General features: G+C 47.8%; 6 protein-coding genes across 6 annotated transcripts; 2 read left to right on the forward strand and 4 right to left on the reverse strand.

Moving 5' to 3' along the window:
• Positions 1 to 201: 201 nt before the first annotated feature.
• On the reverse strand, positions 202 to 2155 carry F4822DRAFT_424851 (alpha/beta-hydrolase; the record flags this gene model as incomplete). Its single annotated transcript, XM_051460227.1, has 3 exons — positions 202 to 1647; positions 1705 to 1883; positions 1960 to 2155. The coding sequence occupies 3 exons, from the start codon at positions 2153 to 2155 to the stop codon at positions 202 to 204; spliced, it is 1821 nt and encodes a 606-aa protein (XP_051320146.1).
• A 1645-nt stretch (positions 2156 to 3800) lies between these two features.
• On the reverse strand, positions 3801 to 5604 carry F4822DRAFT_388001 (release factor). Its single transcript, XM_051456848.1, has 2 exons — positions 5466 to 5604; positions 3801 to 5363 (listed from the first exon to the last, which is right to left on the reverse strand). The coding sequence occupies exons 1-2, from the start codon at positions 5551 to 5553 to the stop codon at positions 4147 to 4149; spliced, it is 1305 nt and encodes a 434-aa protein (XP_051320147.1). The 5' UTR covers positions 5554 to 5604; the 3' UTR covers positions 3801 to 4146.
• Positions 5605 to 6372: 768 nt separating this feature from the next.
• Positions 6373 to 8857, forward strand: F4822DRAFT_439950 (uncharacterized protein; the record flags this gene model as incomplete). The annotated part of the gene is made up of 6 exons (XM_051462687.1): positions 6373 to 6442; positions 6502 to 6905; positions 6930 to 7916; positions 7976 to 8464; positions 8529 to 8654; positions 8721 to 8857. The coding sequence occupies 6 exons, from the start codon at positions 6373 to 6375 to the stop codon at positions 8787 to 8789; spliced, it is 2145 nt and encodes a 714-aa protein (XP_051320148.1). The 3' UTR covers positions 8790 to 8857.
• Positions 8858 to 10272: 1415 nt separating this feature from the next.
• Positions 10273 to 10796, forward strand: F4822DRAFT_424854 (uncharacterized protein; the record flags this gene model as incomplete). The annotated part of the gene is made up of 2 exons (XM_051460228.1): positions 10273 to 10504; positions 10582 to 10796. The coding sequence occupies 2 exons, from the start codon at positions 10273 to 10275 to the stop codon at positions 10794 to 10796; spliced, it is 447 nt and encodes a 148-aa protein (XP_051320149.1).
• Positions 10777 to 12251, reverse strand: F4822DRAFT_46088 (capsule polysaccharide biosynthesis protein). Its single transcript, XM_051463515.1, has 3 exons — positions 11959 to 12251; positions 10948 to 11887; positions 10777 to 10880 (listed from the first exon to the last, which is right to left on the reverse strand). Exons 1-2 carry the CDS (start codon positions 12157 to 12159, stop codon positions 11060 to 11062), a joined length of 1029 nt encoding a protein of 342 aa, XP_051320150.1. The 5' UTR covers positions 12160 to 12251; the 3' UTR covers positions 10777 to 10880; positions 10948 to 11059.
• Positions 12252 to 12513: 262 nt separating this feature from the next.
• Positions 12514 to 14815, reverse strand: F4822DRAFT_439952 (MFS general substrate transporter; the record flags this gene model as incomplete). The annotated part of the gene is made up of 6 exons (XM_051462688.1): positions 12514 to 13908; positions 13962 to 14083; positions 14139 to 14349; positions 14410 to 14509; positions 14572 to 14601; positions 14660 to 14815. 6 exons carry the CDS (start codon positions 14813 to 14815, stop codon positions 12812 to 12814), a joined length of 1716 nt encoding a protein of 571 aa, XP_051320151.1. The 3' UTR covers positions 12514 to 12811.
• Between the last annotated feature and the right edge of the window lie 281 nt (positions 14816 to 15096).

Here is a 15096-nt window from a genome sequence, read left to right on the forward strand (position 1 = left end):
ACTACCCATACCAGAACAAAGACAGGTAAAGGTTATCACTTCGGAGCCGTTGTGAAAATGCAAAAATGCTACAATCGGAGCAATTACTAAACATATTCAACATTGGGAGCATTCAGATAATGTACAATTCTTTTATTTTCAACTTTATACCTCTAGCTACAAAAGCATCGAATCATTAATTCATCATCCTTCATCAGCAAACTACAAATTCATCAAAACAGCTAACCCCAAAGCCGCAACAGCAGCCATAACACCCGACCCTACTAAACTAGGCGCCGCGTTCTTCTTATCCGCACTAGCCTCCACATTCCCAACACCCGCGGCCTCCTCCTTGGAACTCGTAGTCGCGGGACCGGTACCGTTTCCTAGTGTGGAAGCGGGTGGTTGCGGGTAGTTTGGTTCCGTGGTAAAGGGTTGTACGGAACTTAGACTGTCCACGCGTCCGAGTAAAAACTCGAGTTGTCGGAATGCGGCCGACGGCGCGAATTGTGGGATCATGTGCCCCGAGAGATCGACGCTTACGTATGTGAGTCCGCGTTCGGTGTGTGCGGTCCCGAGGACGCCGGCGCCGGCTATGGTGCCGAGTTTGGTGGGGTCGGTCTCGGTTTGGATTTCATCGCCTGTGCTTAGGGTGTGGAAGGGTACGAAGAAAGGTTCGACGGGAGGTGATTGGAAACCGAGTTGTCCGCCCCAGGTTGTGTTTTGGATTGTGAGGAGCGTGCCGTTGGGGAGGAGAATCATGTCCAAAGATCCGTGCCCGATGATTACGTTCTTGGTTGCGTCGATGACGTGTGGGAGGACACGCCAGGATGAGGGGTCTGAGCGGTCGCCCCCGACGAATACGTTGCCCGCGGAGCATTCTGCCCATTTTGTTGCGGTGTCGGCGTGGATTGCCTTCTTGACTTCTTCACGGTCGAAGTAGATTTGTCCGCCTTCGGGGAGGTACTCGATAGATCCAGGGAATCCGAGGATGTCCCATAGGAGAGGGCAGGTTACGGCGACTTGGTATACGTTGAAGCAGGGGTTGATGCTGAATGCTTCGTTTAGGATCACGCCCCATAGGTTTTGGCACTCTTGGCTCACGCTGGAGGAGTAGCCCGCGGGCTGTGGGCCGGGAGGTGGGTAGGTTAGGTATTTGGCGTTGAAGTCGGCGAAGCCACAGGAGTCGTGCAGACCGTGGATGTAGCTGCTGAAGGAATCATTGAAGGTCATGACGTTCTTGTGGTAGTCGACGAACGGCACTGTAGTGGCGGATTCTTGGACGACATCGTCACCGAGAACCGGGTCGTAGATGATCATACCCGAGACGTTGTAGTATGTAGTGTCATTCTTATCCAACATGGCGGACGCGATGTACGGGCAGTAAGCACCAGCATAGGATTCACCGGAGATGTACACCTTGTACCCTTGCAAGGAGAAGGTGTCGATGAAGTTCTTCCAGAAACCGAGAAACTGCGCGGCGACATCTTCTTCGCTGCGAGCTGTGACTTTACCACGCGAGAAACCGGTGCCGATGGGTTGCTCCACCCAGACTACGTTGGTGAGCCGGTTCCAGGCCCATGGGTTGGGAACCGGCTTGAGGGTACCGTCTTGCCAAATGAACGGGCCGTTCTCTTGGATTAGACCTTCGAGGGAAGAGCAACCAGGCTATTCAGTATTGTTAGCTAAGTGTAGGTTAAATGAAGGAAGAGAATTATAACTTACACCACCGTTCAACCATAGGAGAATCTCCTTCTCGGTGTTGTTGGGTGTGGACGAAGGGAAGAACCAGAAGAACAACTCGTTGGTGTCGTTAGGGTCATCGCTGATAGGCAGGTATCCAGAGTAGGACTCGCCGACATCGAAGTCGACGTCAGGAAGACCTGTGCCATTGACAGCGAACTCTATTATTGAATCAATTAGTCATTTATTCCCCGTGATACAATGGAATAGACAGAGACTAAAAATATTAAAACATACTGGTAGTGTTGTCGTTGGCAAACTTAGGTGCCGGTACCTGTCGCGTGGCTAGGTAATGCGCCAAGTAGTTGTTCTGATCCGAGACGGAGGACCTCTGGTTGATATCCTTCTTGCCCACGTGCTGAAGGCTTCGGCGCGCCTCTACTGTGGCGGCCGCCGACAACAAAAGGCCGGATGCGAAACTCGGCCAATGCATCCTGTACTAGACCGCGGGAACGGGAGCGGATGGAGAAATGCCAAGTCCCTGGTGTAAATAAAGGATACGGTACCTGAATCTCGAAGTCTTACGACCTAAATAGAACTAGTGATTCTTTTTTCTAGACCTATTCAAAGCCTAGGAAACCTATCATGCGCCGAGACTCTGGGCAAAGACAGGGCGACGAACGAGGAGGGTTAAGGAAGTTTAAGATGGAGAAGAAAATCAGGTGGATTAAAAAGTAGTTGAGGAATGGAACTGAAGATGAGTTTCCAATTCCGGGTTGCGGCTGGGGAGCGACCTGGATTCGTTGTGGATCGACAACACTTGCCGGGATTTCATCACAACATCTCGTTCTGGTATACCTTGGTGGGCTGTCCGGGCTGTCTAGGCAGCCTAGGCTATCAAATCTAGGTTATTATGCATAAATAACTATGACCTATAGCAAGCGAGGTGGTACCTAAAAAAACCGTTCTGTATTTACATATTATTCGTCATCGTCCTTCCAGTTGCCTGGACAGGGAACCTGTCGCAAAACAGCCCTGCTATCACCCCACGTCCCATTGATACTACATGAGCACTGAGCACAGAGCACAATTCACCCATGTGCTACTTAGGTAGGCGAGAAAGACAAAAAAAAGGTATGAGGGAAAAATATACGGATAGTGGCCGTGCCGCTCAGGAGCTGACGATCAGGCCGGATATAGCGAAGATCCTTAACTTAATATTCTGTCATATCATTCGTCCATTCGTTTAGTCCCATCAATGATAAGAAGTCAAGCAGAAAATGGATGATTGCCTGTTACAAAACGTAAGGGAGAAGACGATGAAGAAGAAAAAGAAGAAAATTTCAAAATAGGCACAATGCAAACACAGATTGGAAAACTCCAGCTTCTCCAAACCCCACCCCCAACCTCGTCATCAATGCTACAATATTATGTATGTCTCGCGTTGAAGACTCAATATGTAAGTGGTGACTTATCTGCGGGGAACCAACGACGAGAGACCGTCTGCAACGGGACTCCCCGTTCTGTAGCGATTGGGGGCGGTGTCGCTCACCTGCCGCTTTAGGAAGCTGATCAGGTACCATCCGTCAGCGAGCTTCTCGATAAATTCTTGTGCTAGTTCGAATTGGTGTATCGTTACCGGTTAGCCCTTCGTCCTACGGCATATTCTTGCCGTTTGACTCGTGCGGTACAGGGTTCGTTAACACGAGCGAGCTTCTGCAGATTGTTGGCCACCTGTGATGGGGCTGATCTTCTTCAGCTATGGTGGGGAGCTTTTACCACGAAAGGCAGCCCTGAATGATAGCTAGACTCGAGAAGATTCCCAACGCGGGTAAGTAGTCCGGATGGCATCATATTTAAGCCTGGGCAGAGAAGCATAGATACGAGATCGATCGGCGTGTTTCCGGCTTTATAGACCGAGTGGTATAACCATGATGATGTGACGAAAGACGGTCGCATCCGGATCGTAACGGCTCACGCCGGCTTTTAGAAGAGGGAAATGACCGATTCGAGATGGAATTACGTTATCAGTACGTAGCTAGGCATCTATCTAGTAGGCAATTGTCATGATCTTGATGACAAAATAGACATGATCGGTGTAGTTTTGAGCGTAATTCTGCTCAGATAGTGTTGCAAAGAATTAAAAATCAAGGCAATGGTGATGTGAGAAACTCCCCGTGGGTTATTTTTCCCGCCCGATAAAAAAAAAAGCAAATTGTCATGTTATACGACAGCTTCAAGTTTTATTAACTCCGAGATGACGATAAAATTCGCAACCGAGGCGCATATTCTATGATTTGAAAGCAACGACGGCGAGATGATCAATTCTAATCGTATATCATTTTTCGGGTATTTTGTACGTCTTAGTATATGTGTAACGTATGTACATAAGTAATTTCTACTCTAGATAATTCGTAGAACGCTCTTCATACGAAAGCTCCGCGGCATATAGACAAGATTAAATACGTAAAAAGGAGAGATGACTTATCTCTTTCCTTTCTTCGCCGCCTTTCCTATCGGCGCCTTACTAGTTTCCTCCTCTTCTGCAATCAACTGTTCAATTTCCCGCTGAATAAGCCAATCCTTCGCGCTCTCCATGACTTTGTCCAGAGTCTCGCCACCTTCGAGGACATCTGGCAAGTTATGCACGTCAAGACCGCTGCGATGATCGGTACACCGGTCTTGGCTGTAATTGTAGGTGCGTATTTTGTTGCCGCGCGTAATCTTGTCTTTGCTTAGTACACTGTTCCGTAGGGCCCAGGCCTCTTCTTCTCGCTCTTCGCGCCTTCGTTGTCCGATTCGCGATCGTAGCAATGTCCACGCCGCTTGTCGGTTTCGATGTTGCGACCGCGAGTCCTGCATCGAAACTGCGATACCCGTCGGCTCGTGTGTAAGTCGGATCGCGCTCTCCGTCTTATTAACGTGTTGTCCGCCAGCTCCACTTGCTCGCATCTTCTCCTCTTTAACTTCCCGTGGATCGACGTAGAATATGCTATTCGGATCGTTGAAGCTTTGTTCGTTCGGCATATCATTCTCGTTTTCGGGGAACGAAGGTAAGACCCAGACTGCTACCGCACTGGTATGTGTTCGCCCGCTCGTCTCTGTCGATGGTACGCGCTGCACTCGATGCATGCCCGCCTCACCGCGGAATTGATCGTATGCGCCCGTATCTAGAACTTCGAGTACTGCTTCTTGTAAGGGTGACTCGCTCGACCCGCCTATCGAGGTGTCCCCACCGTCGACCGTCTCGTATTTCAGCACATTAACACGTATGCCCTTGCGCGAGCAATACTGTCGATACATGCGAAATACAGCATCGGCAAAGTATCGTCCTTCCATACCACCAGGACCAGGTCGTACTTCGAGTAGGCAGGGCATGTCGGCGAAGGGGTCGCGCGGGGTTAACGAGGCTGATAGGGCGGTAGCGAGGGTGCCGAGCTTAGCGTTGGTCGTCGAAAGCTCATCTTTAGCTAATTGGCGCAATTCAACGTCTTGCGATTGTAGAAGGTCTGTAAGCTCTGCTATGGAGGACTGGGCGGCTTCCCATTCTTTTAGGGCGTTGGCTACGCGGGATAGCTCGCCAGCTCGCTTGGCGATTCCGGAGTCGAAGTCGCTCGCGAGTGCGCTTGCAAGTTTGTCATGTTCGGCAGTGATGTTTCGTGCACGTTGGAGGAGGACAGGTGGTAAGTTTTTATGTGTATCTTATAATATTAAAATAAGTATTTTGTCAGCTATTAAAGAACTATCAAGGACTCCTCCATAGATCATTATATCATAATAATAGAAATCGAACGTGTGCGTACCTGTGCTAGCTAATCGTAAAAACTGGCGACTCCGAGGCTGAGCCAATGCATTTAAACAGCGACGACACACCCATTGCGATGACAACATGCTTGCTCCATTAAAACGGAAAAGGAGGGAAAAAAAGAAAGATTTTAAACGCGACAGCTCAACAAATTGTAGAAAAAAGGTACATCACTTGTTTTATCGATAAGCGAACAACTCAATATGTATATATGAAAGTCATTTATCTATTGATATATATATTAAAATGCTATTATGCAGCAATAACAGTTTGTGCTACCCCTTTTCGCCCTCCTCCTCTTCCTCACTATAATGCCCGCCCAGCTTTTACCTACCCAGGTATTCTAGAGTTCCCAAAAGACAAGCGCCTTATCCTTGTGGTGGAAAACCTGCTCTGTCCTAGTAACTAAGTAGTTAAATACAGAGCTGACGATCAGAAGTTATATTAGCGAATATTACCAAACGAAGGCACTTCGCACCAAAACTCCTCGCGACTACTGAAGACGTAGCCCTCCCTTCACTTAAGCATTGTCGCTAAGGAACTTTATGTATCGTGTCCCGTATGATACTTACACCTAGAAAGAACGACAACTATCTGGTACAAGCCCCTAAGATAGAGGCAACTCTACCTAGCTAGTTAAGGAACAATGTCCGGGGAAAAAAAAACAAGACAATATTTACATACGCGTCGATTAACGTGTCGTATTATAGCATATCCGAATAGTATATATGTAGGTCTCCGTGTGGCGTGTCTCAGAGTGTTTACATCTCTCTAGGCACCTAGATTTACCTCGATCTTTAGGTACAAACAACCTTATATGCCTCAGAATTCCTCAATCTATTGATAAGCTTCAGTACTATTTATCAGTACGTCAATATAGGCATCGCGCAAGGATCGCTCTAAAAATGACGATAGAGACAGCATGTGTTCTATGCGGTGATCCTATCGAGCTTTGGACCCGTGGATTTCAAGCTCGTACGTATTACTACGTCATCTTCGTCGGTATACTCAACTTACACATACCTCTCATGCAGTGTATACGCTCTTAGACGACTGGGGAACTGCCCGCATCAAGGATACCAGAACAGGACCGCGCCGGGCCAATGGTTGGTTCATGGTAGACCAAATCCCTCTTGATAGTTCGAGTGATGCAGATATTCTAGCTCTTCATCCGAATCCGGGAGCGGCTCGATATAGTATAGATCTAATGAAAACCAGGTTTCATGGAGTTGGCCGACACGACTATTCTCCACCGAGCGCAACGTGGGGATTCCCTTTTCACCCTGACTGCTGGGAAATGCTCTCTGCCGCATGCGCGGTCTCTGGGACCCGGCTTGACCTCAAGGTCATATTTGACCTTTGGAGATCTCAGCCATATAAGCGTGACCTTCTAGATTGGGGCCATGACTATGGAGGCAACTGGGAGGATCTCGAGGGCGTTAGCTAACTCTATCCCGGCGAGGGGCACACGGTATCCGAGCCTTCGACTGATGGGATCCTGGATATATACACCGACAGCCCATTTCATATCCCTACACTACGTCAATTGTTTACTAGCGAAATTGTATGCGAACCTTCGAGAAACAGGAAGGTTCTCACCAAGGTCTCTCTTGTATGTCGACATGAAGGCGATCCTTTTATTAGGTTGCCGGTCGAGATTCTGCATATGATCCTCATTCCGACAGACTCGAGAGATGTGCTAAACCTTAGGTTGGCTTCACCCGTATACGCTACTCTGGTCCTCCCAGATTCATTCTGGCGCTCCCGTTTTTGGCAAGGAAGAGAATTTGAGCATATCTTCGAGGTGAACACATTGCAGATATCCAATGGAGGCTGGCGACAACTCTATGAACGTATCAAGGATTTATCGGCACTTCCTAGTTTGACTAATAGAAAAATAGTATGGGGCTTAGCATGTCGCCTTCGTGAGCTTATAGATCGAAGGCTGAGCGTCGGTCCTTGTTACGGGACACCACAGTGCACTATGTTTGAACCCGATGGTGCACGCCACAATTTCGGATGGCGTGTAGCCAGCCCATATCTATCTCCTCCAACTGAATATTTTTATCGAAGATCGAGATCGTTATATGAGCGAGTGACAACCCTCCCCGACATTATCAAACGCATTTTCATCTCCACCGTGGGAATTAACAGTAAGATCTATATCTCTGGCTTGCGATTCGCTGGCGACAATGACACCGGCTACCTTCTTGGGTTTTGTAGTTTGGACAAAGAAATTGAGGTTACTTGGGAGACAGATCAAAACTTAGAGGCCCTATGTGGTTTCCATGTAGCCTTCGATTTCAAGGGGATACGTGGTCTTCGGATTCTCTCGCAAACGGGCGAGCCTTCGAACTGGGTTGGAGAATGGCGCGACACGTCTCAGCAAGTATTAACACTTACGTCCCCAGCCCAAACGCGAACCTGGAACTTGAAGGGTGGATTCGATGTAGGTTATGCTCTCTATTGGTTAGTACGGTATAATCACGAACTAACGGGCAACTCTAGGCCTTGAAGTTAGTTTCTATCGCTATATTCTATATCGAAGACTGGCCACGAAGTCCTTGCCCTGAATTCCCAGATCAATCATCGAGGTTACGGGAAGGTTCTTTGTGGTATGGGGAAATACCACCCGGGGAACTTTCTCTCTCTGGCCGTCATCAGCTGCCGCTTTCGCTCCAGGAGAACAAAATACCATATTCACTTGCACTTTTTGGGGGCGTAGATGGAAGCCAACTGCCTTGCCTAAGTGGATTTTCGGTTTACTATACAACATATTGGGATACACTCCCTTCAGATGGCACCGGTATTGAGGCTATCGAATTCTCTTTTAGCCGCCCTGTCAACGGCAAGTCCTCGATTATTCTTGGGAGGGTTCCCGATACAGACGAGGACGTGGGGGTATGTCATGTCACCCTGAGGTCCGATGAAGGGGAACGTATTAGTCGATTGAGCACCACCTATGAGAGTATGACTGATACTCTAGTTGACATAAAGGTAATTACCCACGGTAACTGCCAAAAAAAAGAGGTCTTTAAGTCCCTCACTGATGATAATGGAGGTCCATACTAACCACGGTCGATCATATCCATTTCCCCCTCGTATGATGCAGAATTGGGGAGACGAGTACACACATGAGGATCTCAAGCCAGAAAGCGGGATCATCGTTGGTATATTTTCTTCGATAGTAAGTTGAAGTATCTGCTAAGGTCCACTACCTACGCTAATATACTAATTGTTGGGTCGTTCTCAGACCTCTGAGCTAGGATTTGCGACTATAGGAATTGCTTCTATCCCTTCCCTCTCGGATACTACCATCTGAGTCGGAGCATCGAAAAATTATAGTTGAAATCTAGCGATGGTAAAATTGTGAAGGGATTTCATCAATTACGGGCCTAATATCGATGAGGTGTATTATGTTATGTTATTATTGTGTTGGTTCGATAGAAAAGCTAAGTCACACGGGTAGTGATAATTCCCTACTAGGCTTGTCATTCCGGACCACGGAACATTCCTTTAATTGACTCGTGCATGTTAAGCAGATATTATTAATTACAAGCCTATAACACACATCGGAAAGCCAAAGGGAACTATTGCTGCACTTGAGATGAATTGGTATAGAAAGAAATTTCAGTTTATGGAATATCTTATCCATTTAGTATCCGACGAACGAATGGGCTGACATTCCAAGATCTCTTATTTCCCGGGCTGCTCTCCACTATCGCGGAACATATGCACATGCATGTTACGTCTTGGTCACAATGCAAACAAATGCATTCTTTACATATAAATGTTTCAAATTAAATGCTGAGAAGAAAAAAAAAAAAGGGTATGACCTTTGTCTGATGTCAGAATAGACACTTTATGAACTATTCCTCCAATATTTTTTTTTCTCATTTGAGGCCTTCGCTTACAACATCGCCCACTATTTCCGGCTAAGGATTCTGCGCAGGGACAAGTTCTAGAACCCCCGCAAGATATACCAGTTGAGGTTTCAAATTTACAAGGGTTTCACTGTCATTTGGGACAACGCTATACCCTCCTGGGTGTTACCCCTGAGCTAATGCATATAAGGATAGGGAATCCTAGCGACTATACATGGGGTTGAATGGAGGGTTAATATCTGACTATAGGTTTCTTTTCATTAATTTTTTTTTCTTTTCCCCTTGCAGAAGTTGTACAACGTGCCGCAGTCACATTGATGTTTCTAATTCTTCCTTTACATAGTAAGAAAAAGATGAACTGCCGGTATTAGGCTATCCCCCCGGGATGGGTTGTATATCAACAGGTATCAAGTATCACACCGTCCTATTCCTAGCTCCCCTCCGCTGCCCCTCGCGTAGCATCTCCCCCAAGAACAAAATAGGCCAAGAATTGGTTGAGATGAGACTAGGGGAAATATACCTTGCATATGTCACATCGTCATCGAGGGTTTCGCTCAAGCCCTGCCACGATGAGAGACGACTCGGCCGATCCTTAGACTTGGGTTCATACGCTAGGATGCCTACTAAGGTTAATTACGAGAGGATCTTGCGGAGGTGGGTATCATCAACTGATGTACAAGCGAGCCGGGATGCTTCATCAATAGGGAAATGTAGATAAAGAAGAAGGGCAGTGCCGTAGCATTGAAACCACTCATTTTATCACAGTGGTTCTGAATCTATATTCTCCTCTTTCCCCGTTTGTTTGCATCATTCGTACGTACGAAGCTACACCATCCACTCTAATATACCATCATCGCCGGTCGAAACAACAGACATAATACACTCCTTGAGATATAATCAAAACACCTCAATACCTCCATAATGCAGTTCAAGACTTTCGCTATCGCTTTCTTTGCCGGCGCGGTTGCCGCCCAGAGCGCGCAACAACTAATCTCGGAGATTCCCTCATGCGCGAAGCCATGTCTAGACAAGGCATCGCAAGCAATTGGCTGCTCGACTACCGACAACAAATGCCAATGCAGCAAGATGGACGACCTAACCACACAGGCCATTACCTGTGTGTCTTCGGAGTGCTCCGTTGATGACCTAACCAGTACGTTCCTAACCAATCGCGTTTTCTATACCCGATCTATAAGCGTAGTCGCGTGATGACTAACACGTAAAAAACAGAGGCTACCCAGCTCTCGGCCCAAATCTGCGCCGCTGTCGCAGAAGACGCTGGTGGTGCTGCCGCGACTTCGGCCGTATCGAGCGCTAGCGCTGCTCTTACTTCCGCCGTCGGCGACATCGTCGGCACCGCAACGCCGACTGCGACACCCGGTGCTGGCAACCGGGCTGCTGCCGGTCTCGGTTTCGCTGCGGCTATGGCTGCTCTCGCTCTATAGGGGATGGGTCTGGTGTAATGTCGATGGTAAAAATTCTTTCGTGAAGTCTCTAGTTCGCGTTATGTGTGGAACAACACAGGATACCTGATTAGGACTAAAAATTAATTGATTGAGATACCCTTACACTTCGTAATCTAGGGTACCCGTTTACCTCTATAACCGTGTTTTGCAAATGTGCCCGTCCAGTATGTTGTCTACCTGTCTATGAGATTGTAAGTCTATTTGGTGATGGTACGTCGATATATGCTTTGTAAATCGATATTTTATGCGATCCCGAATTTGGCTAACGGCCCGCTCTTGCCGGCGTCGAATTGGCTGTGCAGACCATCAAGTGCTGCGAAGTGTGCAGCGAACTCGTGACCCTTCTGTCGCATTTCTTCCATTTGTTTCCAATCCCAATCCGAAGACTCAGCTTCAGACTTGGCTTCCGGGATGGGACCACCAGTAATAGTATGAGAAGGCGGGGCCATTCCATCTTCCACAGCTACCCAACCACCGGGTCGCTCGGGAAGCATGCCACTGGCTTCAATAAGGACCGCGGGGTGTACTGTTAACCGGCCAATCTTGAATACGTATTTGCTAATAGCTGTAGCGTGGATCTTCTTCTCCCAGCCCTGTGGCTTTCCCTCGTTAAAACTACTTGCATCCCATGAGTCTGGCTTGATGGCGCCTCTCTCGACGAAATGCGTTATGATGTACAGCCATTTCCGATCCCAGCTGAGCACGCGACTCCACATATCGTACTTTTGGTATGGCTGCAGCTCTTTCTTGAAACTACAGTGTACAGCACCGAGCATGACGCCGAACCTGCCCTTAGCGGGTTTTGAGGGGTTTGAAGGGTCCATAACGAGATGTGTAGAGGCATTTTTGGAGAGAGCTTCGCAGCCCCGCGCGAATAGATGGCAAACTAGGTGGGAACGGCTCACGTCGAGATCGGCAAAATAGGTAGAGTTCGACTTGTGAATGTTGTAGTCGACTTCGAGCAGAGAAACGTGCGATGGTGTGACAATCGGATGGAATAGCTTATCGGGGGTATGTTTATGTAGACGGCGGAATCCGAAGTGGGAGATCATAGCGTGCCAAACACGGAACTATGGGAGTCACTCTTAGCCTACTCATTCTCCCTTATTCAAAGGGGGGGATGCGCAAAGGGGTGTCATACAGTCCAAGCAAGAGGCAAGCTCTTCCAATTTACTACCAACACAACCAATGCCACGATCCGACTCGTCCTACCCGGACCTGTGAAGAATGATTCCAGCATCCCCAGGGTATTACTCTTATAGAGGCCATAGGCTATTGCGGGTAGGAGTGCTGGTCCAGCAATCCGCAACACCCTATTTCCACTTCCAGCAGCAGACGCCATGTTCTTTCTTCACCCAGCCACCTGCTTCCTCGAACTCGATATCTGCGACGATGCGGGTTTGCGGGCGGGAGATAGTGCTACAAGATTGGTTCGGAGGAAGCCTAAAAGCAATATGATCAAGGTGATTCCCCAAAGAGGAACCGCCCGCAGGTAACACAATACTGTGCTAGTACACTTAGCGAGGATGGTGCTGTCCGTCGACAAAAGTGGCATTCGAGTAGTAATTGGTCGAATTGAACGGAATCACGATCTTGAAAGGTACCGTAGTAGCAATCTAAGCCCTTTTACTGAAGTCTACGCCAAAGGGAGTGGTCGAGAAGTTCGGATGTGGAAACGAAGGAGAAAAAAAAGGTAATAAAAAGAGAAAGATACGATGACGACGAAGCTAAGCTGAGCCGAGGCATCACCTACTTTAGCCTAGCTGCATGGGCTTTTACTGGATGCGATCCACTGTTCTGCCATACTTAGTACGCTATCTTCAGGGCTAATAACGCCTTAGGCTTTCACTGTTTAAGGCCAAAAGGCAACTCGCTATCGTGAATTATCTTTGGATCAACAACTTCCAGAGTGTATTGTGTTTACAAATTAAAAAGTTATAATTTAATCTAACAGGAATGCAATCTTACTACTTATATCCATACGTATTGGCTTATTAGATGTCTGCTCCAGAAGTTGCTTCTTTCTTCCGTCTCTCCTCAAGTCGTGCCGCCTCTTGTGTCTCCAAACCAGTCTTATGGATCTTATGTTCCTTGGAGAGCACCTGCTTGCTAATCAGGACACTCAGTAGCAACCCTACACCGCCAAGTGCAGTGTAAAAGATCCATTCGGCTCGCAAGCTCTCGTTATATACCTCGACGACTACCTTTCTCTGGTCTTCGGGTAAAGTCGGGATAATATTCAGAGCCCCAGATGCTTCACGCCCAATTATCTGTGTAGCCAGGTCAAACGGCAGAGCTTCCATGATCTCTCCTGATTGTGCTGTCATGTGATTCTGAAATATGACACCCCCAAATACAATAGACATCGCCGTAGCGATATCGCGCACGAAGAGGAATGTCGCTGCAGCACTTGCGACATCTGCAGGTTTCGTTAAGCTAAATACGGCGACAATCGGAGCCTGGAAGACAGGGCCAATGCCTATACCCGCTATGATCTGGTAGATGATGATGCGAGGCCAAGATGGGTAGGCTTGAAGATTAATGTAAAGGTCAGTACCAAGTATCATCACAACCGAGCCAAAGTAGATTGGCGGTCGATATCTTCCCGATTTGCTGATGTAGACTCCTGTCAGGCTTGACATGACGCACAGCGTGACCGCAACTGGAAGCAGGTAAACACCCGACAGGATTGGGCTTGCGCCAAGGACCGACTGAAAGTAAAGCGGAAGATAGTATAGGTGAGCAATAAAAATTGCGCCGTGGGCGTACGCAATACCAAATACGGCGATATTGGAGGTCGATCGGAAAAGCCTGAGTGGAGTGATGGGATATTTGGCCACTTTCCACTCAATGAGTCCGTATACTCCCAGCGTTACCACACCAAAGACGAGAAGGCATACGACAATCGCGGAATTCCAGGGATAAGCAACGCCTCCATATCCTAACCCTAGCAAGAACATGACCGTCGCGCCGACAATCGTGATAGTTCCAAGCCAATCCATGGCAAGCAACCCTTCGATAATAGGAGTTTTCGGAGTCTCAACCTCCAAAAAGAAGAATACGAATATCCCAGCAAGTCCAGCAATCGGGACTACTTCATGATTAGTTCAAATTCCATTCCGAAGCGGAACTTACAGAACGTACGATTAATCCAAAAACACCATCTCCAAGAAACGAACTCCGCGAAAGCGCCACCGACAACAGGGCCCAGGCCGCAAGCAAGTCCCCAAGTCACACCAAGTATACCATAGTACTTGCTGCGTTCTCTAGCCTATGGTCAGCTTCGATTGTATGCCCTAAGCTGACGGCATATGAACTCACCGAGGACTAAAGACGTCGCCGATAACCGTCGCGGAGAGTCCTAAAATTCCACCTCCACCAGTCCCCTGTATCACTCTGCCGGCAATTAGTGTATTGATGTTGTTTGCGAGCGCGCCGATAAGTGAACCGATGAAGAAGATGACGATGGCAGCTAAAAGAATAGGCTTTCGACCGAAAATGTCGCTGATCTTGCCCCACGGCGGAGTAGCAGCTACAAGACAAGTTAGAAATGTGTTAACAAGAGCAGGACGGGGGACGGTAGGTTACATACCAGCCGCTGGGAGAAGGTAGGCGGTTCCAATCCAAGCATAGTCGAGTCCTGTAGCTTGGAATGACTTCGCGATAGTCGGGACCGCAGTCGCGACGATTGTCTTAAGAGAAATAAGTTTACGTGTGCTCGTTTAAGGATATTTTCGGGATCTGAATTTATTACCTGTTCTATAGCTGCAATGAAGGTAGAGATCTTTCGACACGATTAGTTGCGGAGGGTACCCAGTTCGTCGAATGGAGGATACACTCACACATAAGGATAGGACGAGCAGGAACGTCGCTGTAGGGCTCAGTCTCTCATTACTGGTCTCCGTTTTCTCCTGGTTCGGCTTGACCTGTTCGGCAGTTGGCAATGCCTCATTGCTGCTGGATATAGCCGGAGCAATTGGCTCCTCGTTGCCACTCATCTTATATGCAACTTTAATAAAGCGCCTACGATGTGAGTTTACGGGTAGGTATGAATGGATACCGCTCTGGATGAGCTTTTAGAGCTTCGGATTAGTACGGAACGGTTTATCTTGAGGTCGCTAATGCCATGCGTGACTGTCACAATACTTTCAATTTGTAAAGAGGTAAACAGGACAGAGGGTTATAATATACAAAGGCTGACAGGTATCTCCACATATAGTAATTCCAAGTATATCGGAAGATCGAAGGCATCCTCAAAGGTCAATACTATCATATGGAA

Source organism: Hypoxylon trugodes, assembly GCF_022578975.1.
Source record: "Hypoxylon trugodes strain CBS 135444 unplaced genomic scaffold F4822scaffold_1, whole genome shotgun sequence".
Lineage (NCBI taxonomy): Eukaryota > Fungi > Ascomycota > Sordariomycetes > Xylariales > Hypoxylaceae > Hypoxylon > Hypoxylon trugodes.